Genomic DNA, 26,053 nt, shown 5'->3' on the forward strand with positions numbered 1-26,053 from the left:
GTTATTTATTTATTCCTTTTGGGTTGAATAGGACATATTTTACTTCATTTATGTGTTCTTCCTAAATGCTCTCCGCCATAAGCAAATTGGTTTATGTCTCCTTTTAGAGCTGGTGAGCTCAACCCTTCAACCTTCCAAACCTCCGTGAGGTGGTGGGTGGGATTGAAGAAAATAAGAATCATTTTAATATGGTTTTTTTTAGTCCGCACTCGTTAACTCGTAACTCACTCCTGCTAGTTCTTATTTTTTTTTAAAATTCTTTTACTATTTCTATTTTAATTTTAATAAGAAAAAGTTTTATTATTTTTACTTAATTTATATATAACTTTGTATTTTGTTAGAGATTTTGATTCTAAATTTGATTTTTGATTTTTTAATTGTTTTACTATTTTTTACTAATAAAATAACTATTAACAACTAATTATATGTTTTTATTTTAATTTTTGACATTAATTTAATTATATAGTTATATGAAAATATATGGATAAGAAGAATTTAGTCTATAAAAATTTATAATTTAATTTTAAAAATCTTCAATATATGTATAAATTTAAAAGGCAAGTGTCACTTTAGGACAGATTTTTGTGTACGACTGTCTACATAGTTATTTACAATTTTTTAAATTTTTTAAATCTGATTGTTATTAATTTAATTGTTTGAACGTGAAATGTCATTCTTTCAAGATGATACGTGTTTTACTTGACAAAACCAACAATAAAGGTTATCTTCCTTGATTGATTTTTTTAGATGATTTTAAGTGGTCATATTGTTTATTGTACGCCGACAATACAACACAAAACATGTTATACTACTTTTGGTTCTTAATATAAAAACTAATTTAATTTTTAATTTAATTATAAATATAAGATTTCAATTCACTTAGCGTATCATATTTATTTATTTTTTAAAAATAATCCTTGTAGTAATTATACATGTTAAACGATCCATTAATTAGTAGTTCTAATTCTAGCTAACATACATGATTAGCAAAGGTATTTTAGGGAAGATAACACTTAATTATTACAAATAACTAACTTAACAAACTTTCTTAATCTACTTAAATTAATCAAGTAGCTCTTATATTAAGGACATGAGGTAATACCAATTTTAATTGTATAATTTTTCCCAATTTTATATAATTGATTATTTTATAATTCTTATATAAAATTGGTTAAACTTTTAAGTATCGTTATTTCATCCCCTCGCTCGTATGGAGCTTCCCCATAGGGAAATCTCGTAGCGTATTCTTTCACACCCTCCATTCTACGATAGCACTTTTCGGAGTCTTTGGTTACTAATATCTTTTTTTAAAATAATGTCTTCATTTATCCATAGAGAGAGTGAGTGAATAATAATTAATGCAAGATATAACATATAATTAATTGAAGCAAAATTGGAGAATGTGAGTTAGAATTCCAAACTATATCTCATGCCCAACAAACTGTATAGTATTTTAATATGCCTAGTGTCCCATGGGGTTTGAATACTAACTACTTTCTCCGGTTCATAACATACAATTCTAACTCTGTCCTAATTAGAAGAGCTATGTGACTAATTTGAGGAATTAATGAAAGAAGTTAAGTTAGTTATTTGTAATAAATATGTATTGTCTTTCCTAAAATATTCTTACCAATCAAGTGTGTTGGCTAAAACTATAATTATTGGAAGGAATATTTTGAAAAAAATTGAGTAAATATGAAAGACAAAATAGATTGGGGTCTTATTTAGGATCAATATAAAAGTCAAACGGGGTCTTATATTAAGGAACAGAGATAGTATTAGTTAACCTTTTCACAAACTAAAAAATTAAAGAATATTAGTTAAATTATTAATTATTAAATGTACTTTAAATTATCATTAATTAGCGTCTCGCAGAGACAGCTGGTTCTTCATGGGTGACGTGCTTTCCCCATCATGACACCCAACAAATTTCAATACCCTTTGTACTGTATTACATACGTTGTGAGGCTTTGTATTGTTTTAATGTCTCATGGCGGGTCCGGTCCCAAAAAAAAAAAAAAAAAGTCTCATGGTAGCGTGTTCAATGGTTCTCGAGTCCATCTTCGTAAGGTTCTTGATGGGCTGAACTTTAATTGTGCGGGGCAATTAATATGAGGGTGCATGACGAGCCATGGGTTTATTGAGTTTCAGTCTAGGCATTTTGTTTACCATTACTTTATGTTAGGCCAGCCTTTGTCTACTGATTGTTTGGGCTCTACTCAAATAATTTTCTGTGTAATAAGCTGACCTTTTTATCTATATATTTATCTTTTAATAAAAAAAAAATACAATCAAGTTTTACAGAAGAGAAATAATTACTAATAATAACAACCTCAACAGTCTATAATAACAAGTCTTATAGTGAGAATGATAACCTCTGAGACTTGTTTTTAAATGTTTTCCTTACTTGGGACCTCATTGTAATTCTCTTTTTAATAAATTTATTTTTAATTAAAAAAATAATTAATTACTTTGTAGCTTTGATATTTTGAACTAAAATTTTTTATTTTTTCTGTAAAACTTTTTATATACGAGAGGGAGTGGTGAGTTATGCCCATTTTCCCATATTATTTCAAATGAATTTTTTTCATAAGCCTTCTTGCCCCTGTGTTCTGCCCAAAAAAAAAAAAAATCTTTTCTTAAATTTATGGAAATGAATGGGAAAAATGGATAAAAATAAGAAGAATAAAATACATTGTTACCCATCTATTTTATCTAAATTATAGAAATTTTTTTCTCTATTTTGAAAATGTATATAACCTTCCATTAAAATAAAAATATATGTTATATAAACCTCTTTTATATATTGGAGATTTTATTTTCACTCATTTAATCATTAATTAACTATTAAGTTTGACTTTCAAACTTTTATTTTGATCAAGATAGCCCTTCTTAACATAAGCGTTATATAAACATTTATATATGTCAAAAGAAATTATTTTTTACACAATAAAAAATAATTGTAATACATGTATTTTCACACTTTAGAATATGTTATAAAATTTATTAATTTTAATTACATTATAAAATTCATAAGATAAATTATGTGAGTTTGGGACATTATATAAATTATTTGAATTTATAATTTTAAATTGTAAATAAAATTTGTTGCAAACATTTATAACTTATTTAATCGATTAAATATTTGTTTGAAGAATTAATTAAATTTTTATTCAATTTTTGTGTTTATATTGACTAAATTACTTGGTTTTTTGACCCAATACTATAAAATATTTAAAAAATAACTATTTATAAAAATTAAAATTAAAATTAAGTTAAAGTAAAAAAAATTTAAATTCTTCAAATAGTTTTAGCCAAAATTTAAAAATTTAATATTATGAAAGGTAAATTAATAAATAAAATTTTTTAAAATAAATTTCAATAAAAAAAGCAGGGTATTTTTTTAAAATATTATTAATGAAAAAAAATTCATTTGTTTTTTTTTTTGGGATGAAAAAGCAAGGGTTCATTTTCATAAGCGAAATCCGCCAGCCAGTTTGATATATCTGGCGCCGGAATGCTACCGTACAATGACCAGTCCTCTGTTTCAATGGCGTTTCGCTTCCTTGTCCGCTCCAAGAACAACCGACTCACTATCTCAGCTTTATGTCGCACCATTCCTTCTTGCTTCTTCTCTCCAGATGCCGAGGACTCCCTTTCACCCTACCTTCACAGTCACCTCCCTCCCCAAAGAAGGTCCCTTTCACCGTCTCAGTGCACGGCAAGACGTGGCAAGACCCTTATCATTGGATGTCCAACACTGAGGACCCAGATCTCTTAGATCATCTCAACCATGAAAACACCTACGCCCAAGCTTTCATGGCCGATACCCTCAATCTGCAATCCTCTTTGTCGTCGGAGATGAGAAGTCGAATACCCACTTCCATTTCCACTCCCCCTGAGCGTTGGGGACCCTGGTCAGTTTACTTTCCGCTTCTGGCAAAATTTAGTTCATGGTTGATACTTGGCAGAATACGGATTTTCCCTAGAAAAACTCATTCATAAGATATTTGAGTATAAAAAATAATTTTATTTTAAAAGAGTGAATTGATATTATTGTAATCACCTATCCCTTTTCAGTTTGTGTACTCAAAATTTGATCTTGTCATTCTAAAGAGATTTCTTCAATGTTTTGTGATGCCAATGCCGTTAAGTTAAAAATTATTAAAATTGGCAACACATCAAACATGAAACTCAGATCATCAAGTTCACATTCTGCCATAATCTGTCCATTGCAGCCAGCTTAATAAAATGATGGTAGTGTAAAGTGTATATTTAGAAGATCAGAATGTCAATTCACCCATTTTAAAATCTTTGTTGTGTGGGTCTTGAGTAACATCTAGGCTTTGTTAAATTCACCAAATAGGAGAGTCAATGCAAGCTTTAGTTGAGTGATAGACTGAGCAATTCAACTTTTAGTTTGCTGTGACTTTCAAACTGATGCTTAACACTAGATTTAAAGAAAATTACTCCTTTATTTGTTTCTAGCATCAGCTTATATTATCCTTTGTTAGTTAGGCTGTATTACGAGTACATTCCAGAGGGAAAGGAATATCCTGTACTGTGTCGGAGGCGAGAAACAGAGAGAACAAGCTGGTTGAAGACCTTTCTCCATTATTCAATTCTGAGATCAACACAGGAGGAAGTCCTGCTTGATTGGAATGAACTTGCTGAGAAATATGGAGAGTTTCTTATCTAACGAACTATTTGATAAATGTTATTGCCATTGTCTTTCTTTGTATTTTTTTTATGATCAAATCTTTGAGATTGAACATTCTGCTTGAACTCACTTTCCTGTTGTAATCCTTGATTGATATGTTTAATATTGCAGGGTATGTCCATGTTGGTACATGCAGAGTTTCACCTGATCATAACTATCTTGCGTACACAGTTGATATTTCTGGTGGTGAACGATTCATGCTTCAGGTAAAGGATCTCAGAAGCGGATTTACAGATCCAAAATTTGGAGTCGAAGGTGTTGTTAATGTGGCATGGGCACAGGATGGAAGTTCTCTCTTTTATACTCTGTCAGATGAAAACCAGAGACCTTACAGGTAAAATCTTTTCGGGATACATTACAGGTAAAATTTTTAGACACTCCTTTTTTGGTATTATGGACATTAATTTTCATTCTAACTTTTTTTTTAAAAAAATGAAAACATGGTAGGGTTCTCTACAGAAAACTTGCCAATGATCATGTGAACGATCTCCCTGTATTTACCGAGAGTGACTCCAGTTTTTGTGTGGACATAACAAGCACAAAAGATGGCAAGTTCATAACTGTGAATTCAAACTCAAGGACTTCATCCGAGGAAGGAACTTATAGATCTTCACTTATGAAATTAAAAGGAGATTATTCTTTCCTAGCAACGTGTTGATCTTGATGCTTATCACAGGTTTATGTTATAAATGCTGCAAATCCTATGGATGGACTAGAAAGAATATGTAAGCGTGCATCTGGTGTGCAGTACTTTGTGGAACATCATTATGGCTTATTTTATATACTTACAAATGCTCCAATTTCGGAGGGTAATTGGTCTGGTAAAGACCTTTATCTGGCTCGACGCCAAGTTGGAGATATAGAATGTGCTAGCTGGCAGGTCATGTTTGCTTAGCTTCCATCATCACTCTTTTAAGTTTTTTTTTTTTTTTTTGGTTCATATGTTTATTTGATTGCATCAATCTAACTCATCTTTGGCGTGCTTATTTTATTCTTCAGAATGTCATTCTTCCTCCTAAAGATATGAGCATATGTGATATGGACATTTTTAATGGACATCTGGTTCTTCTCTTCAATAAGAAAGGCGTTCCTGTGCTATGTTCCTTGAATTTACCTGTTAAAAATGATTGCAAGGTATATGAACTGTTGCTCTATTGATTGTTTGCAAATTATTATGCTGATATGTGGATATGCCTTATAGAATGCATCAGCAATTCCATGAAATTAAAATTTTAAATATATTATCTCATGCTAATATAAACTTGCTCACGACAGCAGCTAACTTGAATTGTTTTGTAGTATCAGATAGATATTGAGGACCTTAGACCCTGGTACTTTCCTATGCCATCAACTACATGCAGTGCCGTTCCTGGTTCAAATCATGACTTTATGAATACAGTTTACCGTGTGGTGCTTTCATCACCTGTGGTATGTCATGACAGATGCAGATTTAACAGTGCTTTACATTGATCACCTAATTATGGGGTGCAGATTTGCTTCATATATTCATTATATTATTATTTTTTAATCGTATTTAACTTTAGGTTCATTTGAGAAGGATTAAATTGCTTTTGAATATCTATATCTATATTGTTATCTACAATTCATCAACGTTCCACAATCATCAGGAGTTTAGGACCATATAAGGTATATATTTGCATTTATTTTGCTTATTTCAGCATGAAATATGCCACCCTAAGGGAAGACAAGCTAATAATTATTAACAGAACGCTTTCAACATACTATAACGTGTACTGTTATATATGGAAATATTTTATAACGTTATCCCAACTGCTAATGTAAAGCCAAATTTCTACTTAAAAAGTTTTGTTGAAACTCTGCATTGGCAGTAAGGAGAACACAGAACAGGCTGTATGGATTTTCCAATTTATTTTTCAAGCATTTGATATTCGGTTTTCCTCCTTATACTGTATTTAACTGTTAGTTTTGCTTATTGAAACTTGAACCACCATGCTAATACGTATTATGGTAACATGACTCTGATGTTCTCGTATGCATTTTAGGAAAGGGGTTTAAGACACCATTTAAATAGAACATTTTTAAACTCCAAACTTCCCTTTGTATTCTATCTTGAAAACTGTTTAAACTTAAGATGTCCTTAATTATTAAAATCCAGTGTTCTACTTTACTATCCTTTTGTATGCTTCAACTTGATATCAAGGCACAGAAGAAGTCATAAATTCATTTAAATCATTTATCTTTTATGATTTTGTTGAATAGATAGTGGTTGTGGTACTATATCGAGTTTCTTTAAGCATGGAACTTTTATATTTGAAGTTGACTTGTTTTTTCGGGGCGAGCAGATGCCCGATGTGATTGTGGATTATGACATGTCAAAGCATGCATACTCGATAGTGCATCAAGAGGAAGTAAATGGTGCTTCTGTTGGTCAGTCATACGTCCCGATTTTTGAGAATGAGGATAAAATTCAAGAGGCATACAATGTAAGAAATGGTTGCACAACAAATTCTGGTTCCAAGACCTGGAGAGACTTTTCTCATGCATACTGTTGCCAGAGAGAGGAAGTTATTTCCTATGATGGTGTGGGGATTCCTCTGACCATTGTGTACTCTAGAGAATCGTGGAAGAAGGGTGAATCTCCAGGAATCTTGCTAGGTTATGGGGCATATGGAGAAGTTTTGGATAAGAGCTGGTGTGTAAACCGCCTGAGTTTACTAGACCGTGGTTGGGTGGTAGCATTCGCTGATGTAAGGTGGGTTGCCTGATGTTTGTTGTTACAACTATACCAATAAGAGGTTGCAGGCTTGTTTTATATTACTAAGTTGATATTATCTGTGAAATTAAATGTTATGCACTTTTATGACAATTATATGCTGTTTTACGCATGTGATAATGTTCATTTTGGTAGAGGTGGCGGTGGAGGCACTGATTCTTCATGGCATCAATCTGGAAGTGGATTGAACAAACAAAATTCAATATAGACTATGTGTCATGTGGCCAATACCTGGTTAATGAGGGTTTTGTTCACAGAGATCAGCTTGGTGCCATTGGATGGAGTGCAGGATGCCTTGTTGTGGGCGCGCTATGAATATGTATCCAGATCTCTTTCGAGCCACCATATTAAAGGTTTTCTTTTTCCTTTTTCTTTTCAAATATTAGTTACCTATAATGTTCTTGTGCTGAAAATTTTCTTCTGATGAATACCAGGTGCCATTTCTTGATATATGCAACACATTGTTGGACCCTAGTTTGTCTCTTACAATCCTTGACTATGAAGAATTTGGAAATCCTCAAGGACAGTCCCAATTCAATCAATTTTCGAGTACACCTTATGACAATATTTCTGAAGGCCGATGTTATCCTTCAGTCCTCGTCACATCAGCACTGAATGATTCAAGGCAATCTCTGACTTCCTATCATCTATTGCATGCCTTGCGTATTTCCTTGCTAAAATAACGAAGTTGTTCATTTGACATGTGTTACTGCTGAAGATCTGATGACATTCATTTTCAGGGTTGGGGTTTGGGAAGGTGCCAAGTGGGTGGCTAAAGTACGAGATGGTACCTGTTCTAACTGTTCTCGAGCGGTTATCATGAAGACGAGCATGATAGGAGGACATTTTGGTGAAGGTGGTCACTATGGTCATTGCGATGAAGCAGCTTATGAATATGCTTTTTTGATGAAAACTTTTGGCATTCTCTACAATCAAGTAAACTCATTTGACGAACTGTAGTGAGGTTGTCTTGAATCAGTGGAAGTCTTTCCTTAGAGTTGAAGAAAGATGTCTACAAGATCACATTTGGAACCTACAATTCGCAGTTTATGCTCAGAGAGGTAAAAAAAATTTCACATTATATAAAGGGAAAATTGCTTGAAAATCCTCTATTGCAAAATTTATTGTCCAAAGCTGCATGAAGTTTGTTTAAGATCCAGGTGCAAACGATCTTTAGTGGGTGCAAGTCTTTTTCAGTTTTGCGCAATTCTGTACATAGATGGAGATGTGTTGCACCTGTTGCACCCACTTATGGACCTAGGTTCTTAGGTACTTTTGTGTAATAAATTGTGTAATAGAAGATTTTTCAGCAACTTTTTCTTATAAAACTCCATAGCCAATTTTCTTCCTCAGGTTACCAACTGCATTCTGCAGAGTCACTTGTTGGTACTCGAAGAACTTTCCATGGCCTATTGTTTTAAAGGATTGGCGTATGCACCGTTTGCAGGGGAGAAACTGGATTGGATGGCTGTGAAAACCGAAAAGGAAAAAGTTGAGACTCTCTGAAGATTGAATGGTTTTGATCTCATTAAACAGAAAGTCCTTCCTTGTAACACACAAGGTGAATGAGAGGATGAAACTGACATTGAAGTTGCGTTTGGGAAGCTGCTCTTTTGATGCGAAAATGAAGCTTTAATTGTACATGATAATTTCATGACAATTCATACTTTTTCACTTTCAAGCAAGAACTCACATTGGCCCTGGACTGTATTTGTAATTTACTCTTTTTTCTAAAAAAAATAAGAAAAATTAACTGAATTATGCTGATTAAAAAGTTTGATTGAATTGGTTGGAAATAATAAATTGTAAATGTAATTTTTAAATAAAAAGATTCTTTTGTGTAGGAAAGTGGAAGAGAGAGAATAAAAAAATTATTATAAAAAGCATTGCATAAGAAAATATGTGGCAGAGAAAATGCTTTGGGCTTTGTGATAATAAATATAATAATATTAAAATGAGTAATTAAATGGGGATGAAATGAAAAATTAACCAAAAAAAATTTGAAACATTATCTAAATCTCTTTTATAAATAAGACCAAGCCATTACTGCTAATTATTTCTTACAAAAAGGAACAAGTGATAATTGTTTCTTATAGAAAAATTGGGAATGACATTTGAGGTCCAAAGAGAGACTTTTCATTGTAGGGATCAAAAGACTGTTAAATCTCGAATTAGAAGATTTGAATCTGAGGAAAATTTACTAAAATACCTTTCTACTAAAGCATCCCTATTTTTAAGTAGATCGATCAAATCACTGAAAGTGATATAGACTGGCAATTTAAATTTGTCTTATATTTATTTAAGATAGTAATGGAGTATGAAGTATAACATATTCGATGAGGACTCCACAAAGCTAATGAACATCAAATTTTATGTGTTTTTAAATGTATATTTTATACACCATAAAATATGACTATTCTCTTGAAAATTACCTCTTAAATAATTTGTGTATCATTTATAAAAAGAAAGAGCATATAAATTAAAGAAAAACACCTTTGATAAGATTGATGTCTGTCTTGCTTTCAGTGCGTTTGTCGAGTGAATTGTACTCTAAATTTATCATCGACCTTGTGACCACTGTCAGAATTATTGAATGAATAGAAAATGAAATAAAAGTGAGAAATGAAAATAAATTAGTTAATTTATATGACTTTCTGGTTTTAATTTTCATATACACATTATTAAGGACAAAAATGTTTTCCATCGATACTACTAATTTTCTATATGAATAGTTGATTTTACCCATGGAGCCATAGCCATGTGTTTGTTTTCAACGACAAACGTTCCAACCAAAACGTGCTCTTATTTGCCCATATCACTATTAATGAATCTTGAATATCATTGAGTTCAATGTATTACCTCCTATAATATAATATTTTAATCTATCTTGTTTTTCTAAATTTATAATTTATTTGATAAAGTATTTTTTATTGATTACACATATTAAAGATTTCTGTCTAAAGATACTCATAAAAAAGTACTTTAAGAAAATTAACTCATTTTTATTATAAATAATTAACTTAACTAATTTTTAATCTACTCAAATTAGTTAAGTAGCTTTTATATTAAGTGTTGAAAGTAATATTTTATTGCACCATGATGCATGCTTTGTTACACTTGGAGAAAAAATAAATTATCATCGATATTTTGTTGATATCACTATTCCTCTTTCCAGTATTATAGGGTATTAATTATACCTTTGCCTGTAAGATTCAAACAAATGATCCTTATTGTAACTAACCATGTGGATTGTACCATTAAGAAAAACTAATCAGGTGGAATATTACTTGCACCCTTCAGTATTGCTCCAATTTAAAATTTAGGCAATTTTTAGTATAGAAAAATTTATGCAATTTTCATATTTTTTACTTCTCAAATGTAATTCATAATTTTAACGTGGCTAAAAAATGATGATTTTAGATATAGGTAAATTAAATTTAGAAAATATTTCACTCTAAATGATTTAAACACTTCCATTAATTCTCGTGAGATAATGGGAAGTACTTTATAATAGGAATCTCATGAAATACTTTAAGACTTGAAATGTAGTTTTTTCAGGGCAATTATTCATTCATCGCGTTTCTTATTATATTATTCCAAAGATTAAATGCCTAACTTTCTTATGAATTATACTCTAATCTTTTTTAAGTGGGATTTATTTGATATATAATACTACTAATAAATAATTAGATCCAAGTCACATCAGGCTCAAAAGAGAGAAACAATATTTGCTTAAAAGCTGAATAGAGGCTTTCACTGGAAATCCAAATAAAAGTTCATTTTATTACTAAGCTCATAACTTTAATAACAAATCAACCAACTATATAAAGCTGAAACTCTATAAGTTGGTAATAATCAAATCAAAATAAAATATAAAGTCGATGACAAGACATATAATGAATAGAACAATTTATTTAATAAATTTTGTTTAATGTATAAAAGAGAATGTGTCTAATTGATCATCACACAATCAATAGTTTGGCATTTATACAAAGATATGTAATTTTCATGTAATAGTATTAGACTACTAGTCATTTTTGTGTTCTCTTTTGATTTGTCAAACATTTGGAATCTAAGAGGTTTTTTTATGCTATGATTTATTTTTGGTCAAATTTTATGCTATGATTTAGAATATAGGAGATTTAATTTCCAATAAAATGATGCAATGCTTACGCTTTTCTGAAAGTAAAAAACATCTGTTCGTCGTATCCTTTCTTTGTGTTTGCTTATAGCTTCCAATTAATTTGTTGACACGAAAAATCTAATCATAGAAATAAATATTTATTACAATTTCCGAAAGAAAATTAATGTCCATCCTTTTCTTCTTTAATGGAGATTGACAGAACAAGATTAATTAGAATAGAAAAAATCACCATCCGGAAAAGAAATTAAAGTAGTGTGTAATAAACAAGCAATATGACAATTTCTAAATATGACAAATTCAAAATATATAATTCCATAAATCATGAGTGTGTGCGCCACATACTTGTGAACAAATATTGTCTAATTAACTAGATATATGAAATTTGAAAAATAAGTTGTGTTGTTTATAGTATACGGCATAGGAGCCTTATATTTTACATTTCTATAAATATTCATTTATTATCTAAAATATTTTGAAAATAAAATTTAAAGTTACATAATATGTGGGAATACATGCCATAAATTGATTTTTCTTCCCCTATAAATGTTTAACTTGCCTTAGAGTTTGCAATTACCTTTCTTCAATAACCATATCTTGAAGAAATTACCATTTCGGGTTCCTTTAAATGCATTGTTAACAAGCTGAAAACAACTCTACAAGAATATATTTTTCTTTTATGTTGGGAGCAAATTATATTAGAGGAAATTATTATGAGGTCATAAAAAAAAAATAATCACTAAAAAATTATAATGACAATAAGTAAGCAACATGAGCCTTATCGTCATTTCTTATACTGGAACTTACTATTCACTTCTTATGAGATTTTTTTAGCAATTACTTCCTCCATCTTTTATTATAAGAAATAATTACTAAAATTACATAGTTCAAAATATTAGTTAAAAGCAATAAATTTGTAAGATTTATACATTTTTTTAAATTATACCCTTATTTATAAAGAGATTACACAAGAGATAATGAGTGCAAATTTATAGCATAGAGATAATAAGTAACATATATTTAATGAGAGCAATACCAAAAAGACTAGTTTAAAATTTCAGACAAATAATCTTTTATATTTATGGATACTAATATGAGATAAATTGTTTTTTTATAAAAAGAAACGGAGGAGGAAGTATATTCCTTCATTCAAAATACATAGTGATTTTCCCATTATATTATCCAACGGAAACACACACAATCAATGTTTTCATCAATTGTTTTTCCGTACACAACACTCAACGACACATATAATAGCAATGAAAGAAAGGGCATTAATTCATATATTTATTCTCAGAAATTAAAGCATTCTTCATCTTTATAAATATCCTTTAAACATCCCCCTCTAATCACTGCCTTCTCCTTCTTCCTTCAGTCCTCCATTCATCTGAGGGATATTCCATTTCCAATCCTTTATACCCTAAAGCAAAAGTCCTCGTCCCTTTTTGTTTGTTTCCCTCTCTCCAATATATATATATATATATATAGCTTAATATCATCAACAGTTAGTAAATTCATTCATTGAAGCAGCATGGGGTATAAGAAGAATGGTTTTGATGATTCAGAAGACGTGGAGGAGAAAGGAGAGAAGGGATCACATGGGAAGATGAAGTATGTGGGAGTTTTGAACGCAGAAGTGCTGAAAAGTCTGATCATCGGAGGGGTTAAGTCTGAGAAACTGAGAGGTTTGTTATTAAAGGGAGGATTTTTGAAGGGTGGTGCAAATCTGAAGCTCTTCATGGTGGCAAAGTCAAGATTATCTTCAACCTCAAGATTCAAGTTATGGGTTCTTCTCTTCACTTATGTCTTCATGATTTGGATTTTTGCAGTCCAGTTTATGAATCGTTTCTTCTCCCATCTCCCACCTCCAAGTACGTATCCTCTCTCTCTCTCTCTACACACACAGACCAGACATGTGATTACTCTTTCCTCCGATTCTTATTATAACGCACCTCTCTTAAGAAATAGATATGATACTAAGTTACCGAGCGGGGAATTAATTACATTTCTGATAAAGTTAATTAATGGCTTGACCATCTCATCTTAGTTAGTTAGTTAGAGGTGCTTATTATAAGGAGTTAAGGAATGCATGGAGTGATTAATAATAATATTCAGTCTCCTTAAAAATTAAAAAGTAGTTTTTTTTTTCCCCGTGGTGAGAGCACTAACTGTTGTTTTGCTAGTCAAATTGGCTTCGTCCCACTCATGCATGAGTTTTAGTTAGGATTTCTGAAAAGTTAATGGGAATCCAGTGATTCATGGGGATCGGATCATATCCTTTAATTTTCATGAATCTTAATAAGAAGTTGACTTAAATACTCTTAATATATATATGTCGTTGTCTTTTATATATACATACATATATATATATATATATATATTGTCGTTGTCTAAGACATGCCCCTCGGCGTTATTATTCAGCTTATTCCCTTTTCAAGTTCATTAATAAAGTTTTAAATTTTGAATATCTAGTTTTAGAGAATATTATTCTTTTCCCTTATTTCTAGTTTTATAAAAAAAATTTAAGTGCATTATTTATTTGCTTGCAGGGATTTATGAGAATAATGGATACCTAATGGTTTCTTCCAATGGAGGATTGAATCAAATGCGAGCTGGAGTAAGCATTTTGTCATGTCATCCATTTGGAAAAATATTTCAATTGTTCCATTTTCATTGCTTGAACTCTCAAATATATATTTGTATCAAACATGACATAAACTATATATTAATATTTTCATTTTCTTTGTGTAAATAATATAAATTCCATAGAATGCGTGGTCTTATATGTCTTTCTCTAATTCTCTTTACTATCGTCTCTTTTCTGTGAGGTTCTAGTCTTCTTTACTCTTACACACACACACACATAAATATCTTTCTTTAATGGGTCATTTTCTTCTTAATTTGGTTGATTTTCGTGCAGATATGTGACATGGTTACCATTGCAAGGTTTTTGAATGTCACACTTATAGTTCCTGAATTGGACAATACCTCCTTTTGGAATGACCATAGGTGAGAGAAACATTTTGTCTATAATTATCGAACATTAACATAGCCAATATATCTCTATCTTATTAACGGGGCCTTCTGACCCAATGGCACTAAATAAACACCTCTTTTAAATATTTATTAATCGTGAAATTACAAGTTCAACTTGTTGTAAGCATGATAGGTGCGTGAGTTTCTTCCTTTAAGTGAAGGATGATAAGGAAAAAAAAAAGTTTATTACTTGTCTAATAAAACTGAATGATTTTAATCGTTTGATTTGGTTAATCTATGTGTTGAAAAGCTAAATTAACATAGTGATCAATAAATTAAATACTCTATGGTTGTGAATATGGCAGCCAATTCCCGGACATATTTGATGTGGATTATTTAATCGCATCGCTGAGAGATGAGGTTCAAATATTGAGGGAACTGCCTCCCAAACAGAAGCAAAAGGTGGAATTGGAATCCCTCTATTCCATGCCGCCCATTAGTTGGTCCAATATGACCTATTACTATGATGTCGTAAGTAATACTCCCTCTGATCCTTATACATGTTTTATAGGAGTATTATAATATGTTTTGTTTAAAGTATTAATTTTTTTTTTCACTTAATATTTGTAACTATAAAACTTTTTAGGTAATTAACTAAACTCCTGTAACTAATGACTTTTATTGAAGGTAATAAGGATATTTTATAAAAAATTAACTAATTTTAACTACTTTCACCAATTTATGTAAAGTTGTTATTAGGTAGTTGCAATAACAACAAATGAGTATTTTCTACAAATCAAGCTTATTTTGCAAAATCTACAACATACATGCACATCGGACAATTATGAAAAATTGATTCCGATGTCAATATTGAATGACTACTTTTCTACATTTATGAATTTCTTGAATGAGTGATGGAATAATTCAATCAAGTGGGACCAGACCAGTTCTATTTTTTTTTTCTTGTCTTCTTCTAGATTGATACATCGTATGTACGTATAAATCCCGTTTCATATATGAATTATTATGAATTGTACGTTTTGAGCAAGTGGTAATTATTATTATGACAATGAACAGATTCTTCCTCGTATAAAAACACACGAAGTTGTGCACTTCACGAAATCAGACGCAAGGCTGGCCAACAATGGCCTTCCTGAGGAAGTCCAGAAACTGAGATGCAGAGTTAACTACCAGTCTCTGAAATTCTCTCCACCAATCCAAAAAATAGCAAAGAAGATCGTCAGCATCCTCAAGCAGAGAGGACCTTACTTGGCTCTTCATCTTCGTTACGAAATGGACATGATCGCTTTCTCTGGTTGCAACGAAGGTTGCGCCCCAGAAGAGATCGACGAACTCACTAAAATGAGGTAAATATATATATATATATATATATCATCATATCTATATGCATATTAACAGAATCTGAGTGTATGAGAAATTATATTTGTATATATATATATATCATCATATCGATATGTATATTAACAGAATCCGAGTGTATGAGAAATTATATTCGTATATATAGATATGCGTATCCATGGTGGAAGGAGAAGGAGATAGACTCTGAGAAGAAAAGAACTGATGGTCTGTGCCCATTAACACCAGAAGAAACTGCTCTAACGCTACGTGCATTGGGGATTGATAGTGACATTCAAGTCTATATTGCTGCTGGAGATATATACAAAGCTGAGAAAAGAATGGTGGATCTCAAGCAAGCTTTTCCAAATCTGGTTAGTATTTGGAAGATCAGATCAGAATCTGGTTTCTGATGTATTATGACTAGCTAGCTATTTTTACTACTTAGTTTTGTTTCCTTTGTGTTTAGGTGAAGAAGGAGACGTTATTGGATTCATGGGAGCTTGAACCCTTCAGGAACCATTCCAACCAAATGGCAGCCATAGATTATTACGTGTCAATAGAAAGTGACATATTCGTACCAACTTACAAAGGTCACATGGCAAAACTTGTTGAAGGCCATAGAAGGTATGCACTTTGTTTCTTCTCTAAATCTTTTAATCACACTCTTTCTAACCAGAAATGAGAGTCTTTTGTGTTTCGATATCATTCTATGGCGGTTGACTTGTTTAAATGACATGAAAAGTCACTTTCTACGTCACTTATTTACGCGTCTTTCCTTGAAACCGATGTGAAAAGCCTTTTCCGCAGTGAAACGGTCTTGTGAATCAGAAAATTGAGGGGTGTTTCTTTGTGTATGATGATGTGATGATCAGGTACTTAGGGTTTAAGAAGACGATAGTGTTGGACAGGAAGGTGTTGGTGGAACTGATAGACCAGTACAAAAATGGAACCATAGGTTGGAATGAATTCTCCACTGAAGTGAAGGCAGTTCATGCAGATCGTGTAGGAAACCCTACGATGAGATCTATGGTTCCAGGAAAACCCAAGGAAGAAGACTACTTCTACACTAATCCTCAGGAATGTTTGGATCATCAATGATTCTTTAATTAATTTCATATGCTTCAACATGGGGAATTCTTCTCGCAATGGAGGAAGATGATTCTCTGAATATTGATTATACTCGTTTCTCATTCTATCTGTTTTTCATTTTCATTGTGTGAATTATAAACACATCTGATCATTCTTTTGAGTTGTATTCCATTATAATTCTGGCCTTTCTTTTGCCCTAGCTGAGGTTGGGCTGAATGGGCTCGTCGTCAATGGGCAGGGTCCACTTGGATATGCATTTATGCTTATGAATTAAGAGGTTATTGTCATTAAGCTCTAATTCAAGACATTTAGTGCCCGACAGTATCTCGAATAGGATTGCCTCCAATAGGAGGATACCTATATTTTAGCAAAAAAATAATAATTTCAAGACAGATAAATCATGCCACAAAGATGTCACATGAGGCACTTTATTATTATTATTATTATTATTATTATTATTATTATTATATTGATGAAACTTAATTTTTGATTAAGTGTACACGTAGTTTAAGATCAAAACTCAAAAGAATAAACATGCATCAAATTTTTTATCATTTGAAATGTTGAGCCTAATTATGAATCCTACAATAACCGCAATTTTATGGATTATAACAACATTGCAACTGCACACACACACACACACACATGAGACCGACAATGTGCTGATCATAATTCTTTTATGGTGTGGAAGAATGGTCAAGTGATAAAGATGAGGATGTGATGTAAAATTCTTGAGGTCAAATTGAAAAGGCCCAATGGGCTAGCCCACAATTGTCAGGCCCAAAGATTATTATCCGAATGGCATAAAGTCCTCGAGCTCGTTACATATCGATCAGGGGATTCCTTTTTTTTTTATTCCATTTTTGACTTGTTCAATAATTGATTATGCCTGTTGAACAGATCAATCTGCGGAGCCAGTTAACAAATAAAAACTCAATTATTGAACAAGTCAAAATCTCTGGAAGCACTCTATATAAATCACATTTATGCATAAAATTTTATTTGAATTGTCATGTTTTGGGTAGAATTCATGTAATGGGCTTAACAAGCAAGCACCACATATATTAGCCCCTCTAAAAGAAAGGTTAACAATAACCATCTCATTGTGCATGATCAGATCTCTAATCTCTTTTATAGTATTAGCTTAATGATGATTTGAGGAATGAATCTTTTTTCTGAATAAGATTGAGTGTATAACTGAGAGATTCCTAGGGACCCTTCATCTTAAACTAGAATATTTGCATTAAACATATATTACTTCATATCTTTAATATAAGAGTTAATTAAAAACTGGTTGGTCTTAAATACATTCTTTGGTTTAAGTAAAATTCAAATATTTAATTTAAGCGTAGAAGATGACTATATGTTGTTAATTGAGATGATAAGCAGCATCATTCTTATAAAAACAAAAGTACAAGTTTGAGTCCTGAGAAACACATTTATTGGGAGAGGCGAAAATTCTTCACATTATGAAGAATATTTATCAAATAAAAAAAAAAAAAGATGACTATATGAAAAGGAAGCATCCCTAATCCCTAACCAACAACGGTCAAATCTCTCATTTATATATTAGTACTCATGACTGCCACATATACATATTCCTAGAAGTTAAAAAAATTTAACACCATTCCTTGAATATACATCATACGATTTTTGTAGTTTGTCCCCTTAATGGGCTGTTCACACAAGGTTACTGCCGGTTTATATTAGTATTTTGCAATTATTTGTCACCTTGCGCAAAGTCAAATGTCAGTGCGTATGTATAAATATCTAAGACGACCAAATACACCTCTAAACCTATTTATAAATTAATAAGTACATAGTTTTTAATGCAAATTATTATCAAGAGGCATTTTAAAAAAAACTAACACATGTTTATTACAAATAATTAAATTACTATTTCTCTTAATATGGCTATGAAAGAGCATATCCGTTTACCAAATCAATGGCGAAAAAACAATCTGTTGAATAATCCTTCAACCCTCTCTTTTGTACCCACAACTGCCACATGTATAATACATCAAACAAATATTGTAATTAATCCGACAGGGGACAGCTCACATCACACAAAGTCGAATGTGGATGTCCTAAAAGTCCAAATAATTCTTTTTTAAAAAACTGATTTTGATAGCATATGAACTAATACCGAACTGGAAGATAATGGATCTTGTAATTTGTGTTGACATTGTTAGAAACAACAAACCTTTGAGTAACTAAGGTTGTTCTACTATAATTTGAATGGATTTGCAGAGTAGTAGCCCATCATCTTCTTCAACATCATCTTCATTAACTTCTGCAAGTATCTGGAGAAGTGATCATGTCGTGTATCTAAGTTTCATTTCTGAGGATACTTGTTCATTTGTTCGAGATCTTTCTGACGCTCTAAATAGAAGGGGTTTGCCTAATAACGGCTACTCCTGGAAATCCATTAATCCCGACCAACATCCCTTAGAGAAATACTACCTCCGGTCCTAATTATAAGACCCAGTTGACTAATTTGAGGAGATTAAGGAAGTAAGTTAAATTAGTTATTTGTAATAAATAAGTGTTGTCATTTCTAAAATATCCTTGCTAATTAAATGTATTAGCTAGAACTATCATTATTAGAAAGACTATCTTGGAAAAAAAATAAATATGAGAGACAAAATGGATTGGGGTCTTATAATTAGAACCAAACAAAAGTCAAATGGGGTCTTATATTAAGGACCGGAGGTAGTACAAGATTTATGTGGTTCTCTTCTCCCAAAAATATATTGTCTCAACTAGCCCCAGCAGGAACTTGCAGCCATGGCGGTTGAGTGCATGAACACACCAGGTCACAGCTTTCTGCCAATTTTCTACAAGTTAGATCCGTCTCAAGTACGAAATAGCTACTTTTTTCAGAATATACAAGAGTTTGAACAAGATTCTCACAAGTTCATAAAGGGGCAAAGATGGCTAGCTATCACTGTATTTACCCAACGTGAAGATTTGGTCGTACGAGATGAGTAAGCAACATTCTCTTAGCTTCTCTTAGCTGTTGCATTGATTTTGTGTTAGAGTATAAATCTACTTATGAAGTACTTGCAAATATGCTTTTGGCATCATAATTTCGCTTGCGTGCAAAAATACCCCATGAAGAAGTGGGCCCCCATCCTTATATATCTGTAAGGTTATCGGACGTTTGCTAATTAATTATTTTGTATCCTTTTAGAATCTTCCAGGGTTTTTTTTTTTCCCCATCCAAGTAAATATTATATGATGTCAGATGAACATTCATGAATATTTTGAAGGTGGATCTGAACTCTTGATTACAAAATCTTCTTATCTTGTCAGTATTATTGCCAGCCAAATCAATCAAATCCTTCAGAATATTTTGGATAGGAAATATTTGTTTGAAATATACCTGGTCAACGATTGTATTTTTAGTATGAGCACGTCGTTGTAGCCTGCGAACGTACGCAACAGTTTTATTAATTTTTCTCTTCATCTTCTTCAGGAGAGATCAGCGACGAGTCATTGGAAAAGTTGTTGTAGAGGCATTGAAAATCTTAGGCAACGAAAATAAGTAAGCACTACATTTTCGATTCTTAATATAAAAGCTAATTAAAAATTTAATTTGATTATAAATATAAGATTCTAATCTACTTTGTTTCTAATATTTATCTATTTTGCTCCAAATAATGCCTATAATGATTACACATCTGAAGGAGTTTCTATTAAGTAGCTCTAATACACATAATTAACAAAGACATTTTAGGAAAGACAATATTTATTTATTATAAATAATTAATATAACTAATTTTTTTAATATCCATAACTTAGTTCTAAATCTTATATTAAGAACACAAGGTAGTAATATCCATTTAGTTCTATGTGTATATATATTTGGTTGGATATGAAGAAATCATATTGATGTTCTGATGATCCATGAGCTTTTCTTTTCCTTGTTTTGTCCCTTGATCTTTCAGGACAGTGATAAAAGACATTGATCAAACTCTTAAAGAAATGGACATTCAATCTGGCTTAGCAGCAAGAAGGTTGGACACAAAAGGAGGCGGTCACGAGTTCGAACTTGGAAGAAGACACATTTAAGGTGAAAATATTTGGACGATGATGTGGCGAGAAGAAGTGATGTGGCAATGACGTGGAAGTGGCTAGTGATGATGTGGCGGTTGGCGGTGATGATGTGGCCGCCAATGGCAATGACGTGGAGGTCGGCGGTGATGACATGGCAGCCGGAGACGATGGCGTGACACCGACGGTGATGACGTGGCATTGGTAAAGCTAATTCTTCTTAGGCATTACTTTCAGCGGTGACAAGAGTGTCGCCGTCGAAAGTGTTTTCTGCGGTGACTTTTTTGTCGCCGCCGAAACTTCTAAAAGTCGCCGATGAAAGTATCTTTTAGCGGCGATGTTTTTAGTCACCACTGAAAGTTTTCAGCTACGGCTGCTACGGCAACGACTTTTCAGCGGCGACTTTTGTCGTCGCTGAAAGTCAATTTTTTTGTAGTGGGAGATACAATCTCATCGTTTTAAAAAATTAATAAGGCTTTTGGATTTAAACTCAACCAATGATGTTGTCTGATCCATAGGGATTTGTGGAATGGGAGGAATAGGCAAAACAGCTCTTGTGGAACAAGTGTTTAACAAGATCTTCCTCTTTAATGATTCATGTTTCGTTGCTAACGTAAGTGAATATGAATTCTTCATGGAAAAAGTACTTCTACGTCTAACCTTAAAACAAGAATGCGTATATTCAATGGACAACATTTGCAGAAGCCTGGGACAACGTAAGATGCTTATAGTTCTTGATGATGTTGATACGATAGAAAAGTTGAAATCTTTTCCTAGAAGCAAAGATGGGTTTGGAAGAGGAAGTAGAATTATCATAATATCAAGGGACCAGAACATCCTTAAGATGATCGAAGTTGATGAAATTCACAAAGTTGAGCTATTAAACACGGAGTAAGCTCTTCAACTTTTTTGTGAGATTGCTTTTGGATGTGATTATCCAATGAAAGGTTATGAAGAAGTGACCTTTGAAGCACTTAAATTTGCTGGTGGCCTTCCATTGGCAATTAAATCATTAGGTTCATTGTTGAGAGGCCAAAGTTTATCAGAATGGCATGTTAGATTGAATGAACCGCAGAAAGTTATTGAGCCTTCAATTTTCATGGCGCTTAGAAGAAGTTTTGATGGACTGAATCAGTTGCAGAAAGAGGTTTTTTTAGATATTGCATGTTTTTTCGGAGGGAAGAAGATTGAATGTGTGAAGGAGATTTTACATAGTAATTATGAAATGTCTTGTGTTGATGAACCAATTACAGTTCTTACGATAAATCATTAGTAACAATATCAGATCAGAGAATAGAAATGCATTTTATGTGCAACAAATGGGTAAAGAAATTATTCGACGAGAATCTGCTGAACTTGAAAAGAGGAGCAGAATATGGTGTTATGATGATTTTTGTCAAGTGATGGAGAGCAACAATGTAAGTATTATTTTTAAAATTTTGCTTATTATGAGTAAATTGTTATTTCATTCATGTGTGTGTATATATTGTTAGTTAGTTTTGATCTAAAGAAGATAACAATTGCATATTAATTCTTTTTCTTTTTCTTTTTTTAACGTGGACATCTTATAGATGTGAATAACATTATAGAAGAATAATGGTACATCTAGCATCTTGATTTTTTTCTCAAATGTATCCAGCACCCTTATCTTATTTTTTTAGTACATCCAACACCTTGATCAGGGTGTTAAATGTAAATGAAAAAATGACATCGAGATGCTGAATACACCCAAAAAAATAAGATCAGGATGCTGAATATACCTCTATTTTATTATAGAATATAAATTACTCTTTCAGTTTCTTTTTATAAGATATTTTTATACCAGATCACACAGATTAAAGAAGTTGGATAAAATTAGTTGATTGTTCTGATTTTTTTTTTCATAATTTAGTGTGACATTTCAAAGCTGTAATTTGATTGCTTTTAATATAATTTTATCTTTTTACAATTAATATTGTCGCAAACCTTAGTAAATGAAAGCCATTATATTTTTGGAAGAGCAAATTAATAAATGCTTCACTATTTTTCATAAAAGAAAACAGATCTTATATCATGAAACATGAAAAGCTTGTAAAATATATCTTATGAAAAGGAAGGGGAGGAGAAATTTTATTGAGGAAAGGAATATATTTTGGGATGAAGATAGTTTATTATTCTAAAGTTGTTTATTTTCTTTATATAACATTATTTAGAGTTCCTAAGTTTAGCTTTTCAATTTATGATATAATGTGTTCGTTATATTCAGGGAGCTGCACACAATCAAGCTACAGTGATCTTGAATGAAGAATATCCGAAAGGCCGTCCGTTGAAAGCTGAAAGTTTATGGAAAATGAGTAATCTTAGGCTCCTTATTTTTCATAAAATAATTTTTTCTGGAAATATTTATTTTCTTTCTAATTCATTGAGATATATTTCATGGCATAAATATCCTTTTACTTTTTTGCCCTCAAATTTTCAACCTCATCAACTTGTGGAACTAGTCATGTCTGATAGCAGCAGCACAGAACTATGGACGTGTGAAAAGGTGAAGAATGTCATATTTCTTGATTCAAAATCTAACATGTCTTGGGAGTTATACTAGTACTTGTTAAAATCAATTATCAACCCAAAAACACAGTTATTTTATAAGAAATTGTCTTTATATTTTTAACGATTTTTAATTTTGGTACCTATACTTATACTGAGTATAGGGAACAAAACCAACGATTTAAAATTATAAGATCAAAACTAAAATTTGATCGAAGTGTAAGAACCAATAATGATATTAGTCTTGATAAAAAAGAATTGTATTTGGTGGAGGATATCTAATTAATTTTAATCAAAATATAGGTGTTTGGTTAATGATTTCATAATTGATTTAACCAAAATATGAGTGTTTAGATGGGTGTAGGCCAAAACAAAGGTCATGATAGATACTCCCTTCGTCTCTTATTATAAAATCCAATTTTTTAAATAGGTTTGTCCCTTTTTATAAGATCCTTTTTAAGTTTGTCTGAACATTTAATATATTATTACCTATTTTACCCCTAGTTTAATGCATTTAATACATTCCCTTTCTTCATTTATCTTATTATTACTCTCTCATATTTATCTATTTATATATAGGGGTATATTTAAAAAAATTGTATTTACTACATATTACTCCTCTGGTCCTAATTATAAGACCCAATTGACTTATTTGAGGAGATTAAGGAAGTAAGTTAAGTTGGTTATTTATAATAAATAAGTGTTGTTATTCCTAAAATATCCTTGCTAATTAAGTATATTGGCTAAAACTATCATTATTAGAAGGATTATCTTGAAAAAAATGCATAAATATAAGAGAGAAAATGGATTGGGTCTTATAATTAGGACCAAATAAAAAGTCAAATTGGGTCTTATAATAAGGACCGGAGGAGTAATTACTTTTAACTAATTTTAACTGTTTTTTTAAGTGTGCAAGTTAGTTACAAAGATTTTATAATAAGAGACGAATTAGTAATTACTGTGCTCCCAAACAGGCACCAACTATTGTTTGATCGCTTTACTCAGATATGGTTGCCAAATTTGAGAAGCTTGAACCTCTCTGGCTCAAAATATTTAAAGAAGCTGCCACATTTTGTGTTGCTCACAAATCTAGGGAGGTTAAATTTCGAAGGATGTACTTCATTATCGCGGCTTGATTCGTCTATTGTGCTGCTTCCAAGGCTCAAGCACCTGAATTTGAGAAACTGCACAAATCTTATCAGTATTCCAAATGAATTATTTGACCAAACCTTCCATGAATTTCGTTGGCCAGGGAAGAAGGCCTCTCTTGAATTCCTAAATCTAGCTGGTTGCTCACAATTTGCCACATGCTTGAATTTCAACAGCACTTGAAAACATTGCTTCCTATCTGACAATACAATACTGGGTTTTTCTTTCAAGTGTTCAATTTCACAGTACTTCGCTAGTCTTATTTATAAAGTAGAGAAAAAAAAAATTTTTTGTTATTTATAAGTCACTTCATTAAATTTTTAACATAAATGTATCATATTATTCTTCATTTATTATAGTGTAGATAGTTTTTTTTTAGAAAAAGGTATATATTAAATAAGAGTAAAGTTAGAAAGTTACTTTATTTTAATAAAGAGTTAATGCAGTTTAATATTTTTCTTAGTATGTGTGAAACATGTTGAAAGTACCTTATAAATAGAACCAGAAGAGTATTTTCTAGTGGCTCAATAAGAATGATGATTAAATTGGAGCTTTTTAAGGCTCCGTTCGCTATGAGAGAAATGAAGAAGAAAAGAAAGAAAGAAGAAGTTTTAATGAAGTTGATTTAAAAAATTAAAGTAGCATTGTTAAAAGCTTTTAAGTAATTTTTATCACTTTTTATCTTACAGTTTCTCTTTATTAAAATTTTAAAACCTTATTTCTCCAAAAAAATTTTAGATTAAGCTCATTAAATTTTTTTTCTCCTCTCATACCCTCCATTTCTCTCATATCAAACACAGAAGTATTGTCAAATACTGCTCTCTTCTGGGTTTTTAATATAATACTTAATTTTAAATCAATTTTGATTCTAAATATAAAACATATTTATTATATTTATCAATTTTTTCTAAATTAACCTTATAAATAATCCATTAACCACAATTAAGTAAGAAAAAGAAAAATATTAGGAAAAATAATTATAATGTTTAAAAAAATCATATTTCTTATAATTAATTAACTAACTCATAATTTTCTTAATATAATCAAATTAGTTCAATAAGTCTTATATTAAAAATCATTAAGAGTATTATCCATTTACTTAAACTAAGAGCACTAAATCATTATAAGTTCACCACTGGTTCTAGGAAAATGGACTTTTGCTGCTCAAATACGGGATTCAAGTTTGAATACGTGTGAATTTAAAAGACGCTTTTAGGAGAATCACCATTAAATCTCATATGACCTATTTACATAGCTATATTAAAAAGAAAAATTCCGCAAA

At 31.4% G+C, this 26,053-nt stretch overlaps 1 protein-coding gene and 1 pseudogene across 1 annotated transcript; both read left to right on the forward strand.

The window, feature by feature from the left end:
* Nucleotides 1–3,606: 3,606 nt before the first annotated feature.
* On the forward strand, nucleotides 3,607–9,249 carry LOC114754283 (protease 2-like; annotated as a pseudogene).
* A 3,855-nt stretch (nucleotides 9,250–13,104) lies between these two features.
* On the forward strand, nucleotides 13,105–17,126 carry LOC114754316 (rhamnogalacturonan I rhamnosyltransferase 1). Its single transcript, XM_028943096.1, has 8 exons — nucleotides 13,105–13,487; nucleotides 14,166–14,233; nucleotides 14,537–14,625; nucleotides 14,958–15,123; nucleotides 15,670–15,959; nucleotides 16,118–16,322; nucleotides 16,418–16,575; nucleotides 16,824–17,126. Exons 1-8 carry the CDS (start codon nucleotides 13,148–13,150, stop codon nucleotides 17,047–17,049), a joined length of 1,542 nt encoding a protein of 513 aa, XP_028798929.1. The 5' UTR covers nucleotides 13,105–13,147; the 3' UTR covers nucleotides 17,050–17,126.
* Nucleotides 17,127–26,053: the final 8,927 nt, after the last annotated feature.

Source organism: Neltuma alba, unplaced genomic scaffold, assembly GCF_004799145.2.
Source record: "Neltuma alba isolate B1F8T4 unplaced genomic scaffold, ASM479914v2 tig00001237_pilon, whole genome shotgun sequence".
Lineage (NCBI taxonomy): Eukaryota > Viridiplantae > Streptophyta > Magnoliopsida > Fabales > Fabaceae > Neltuma > Neltuma alba.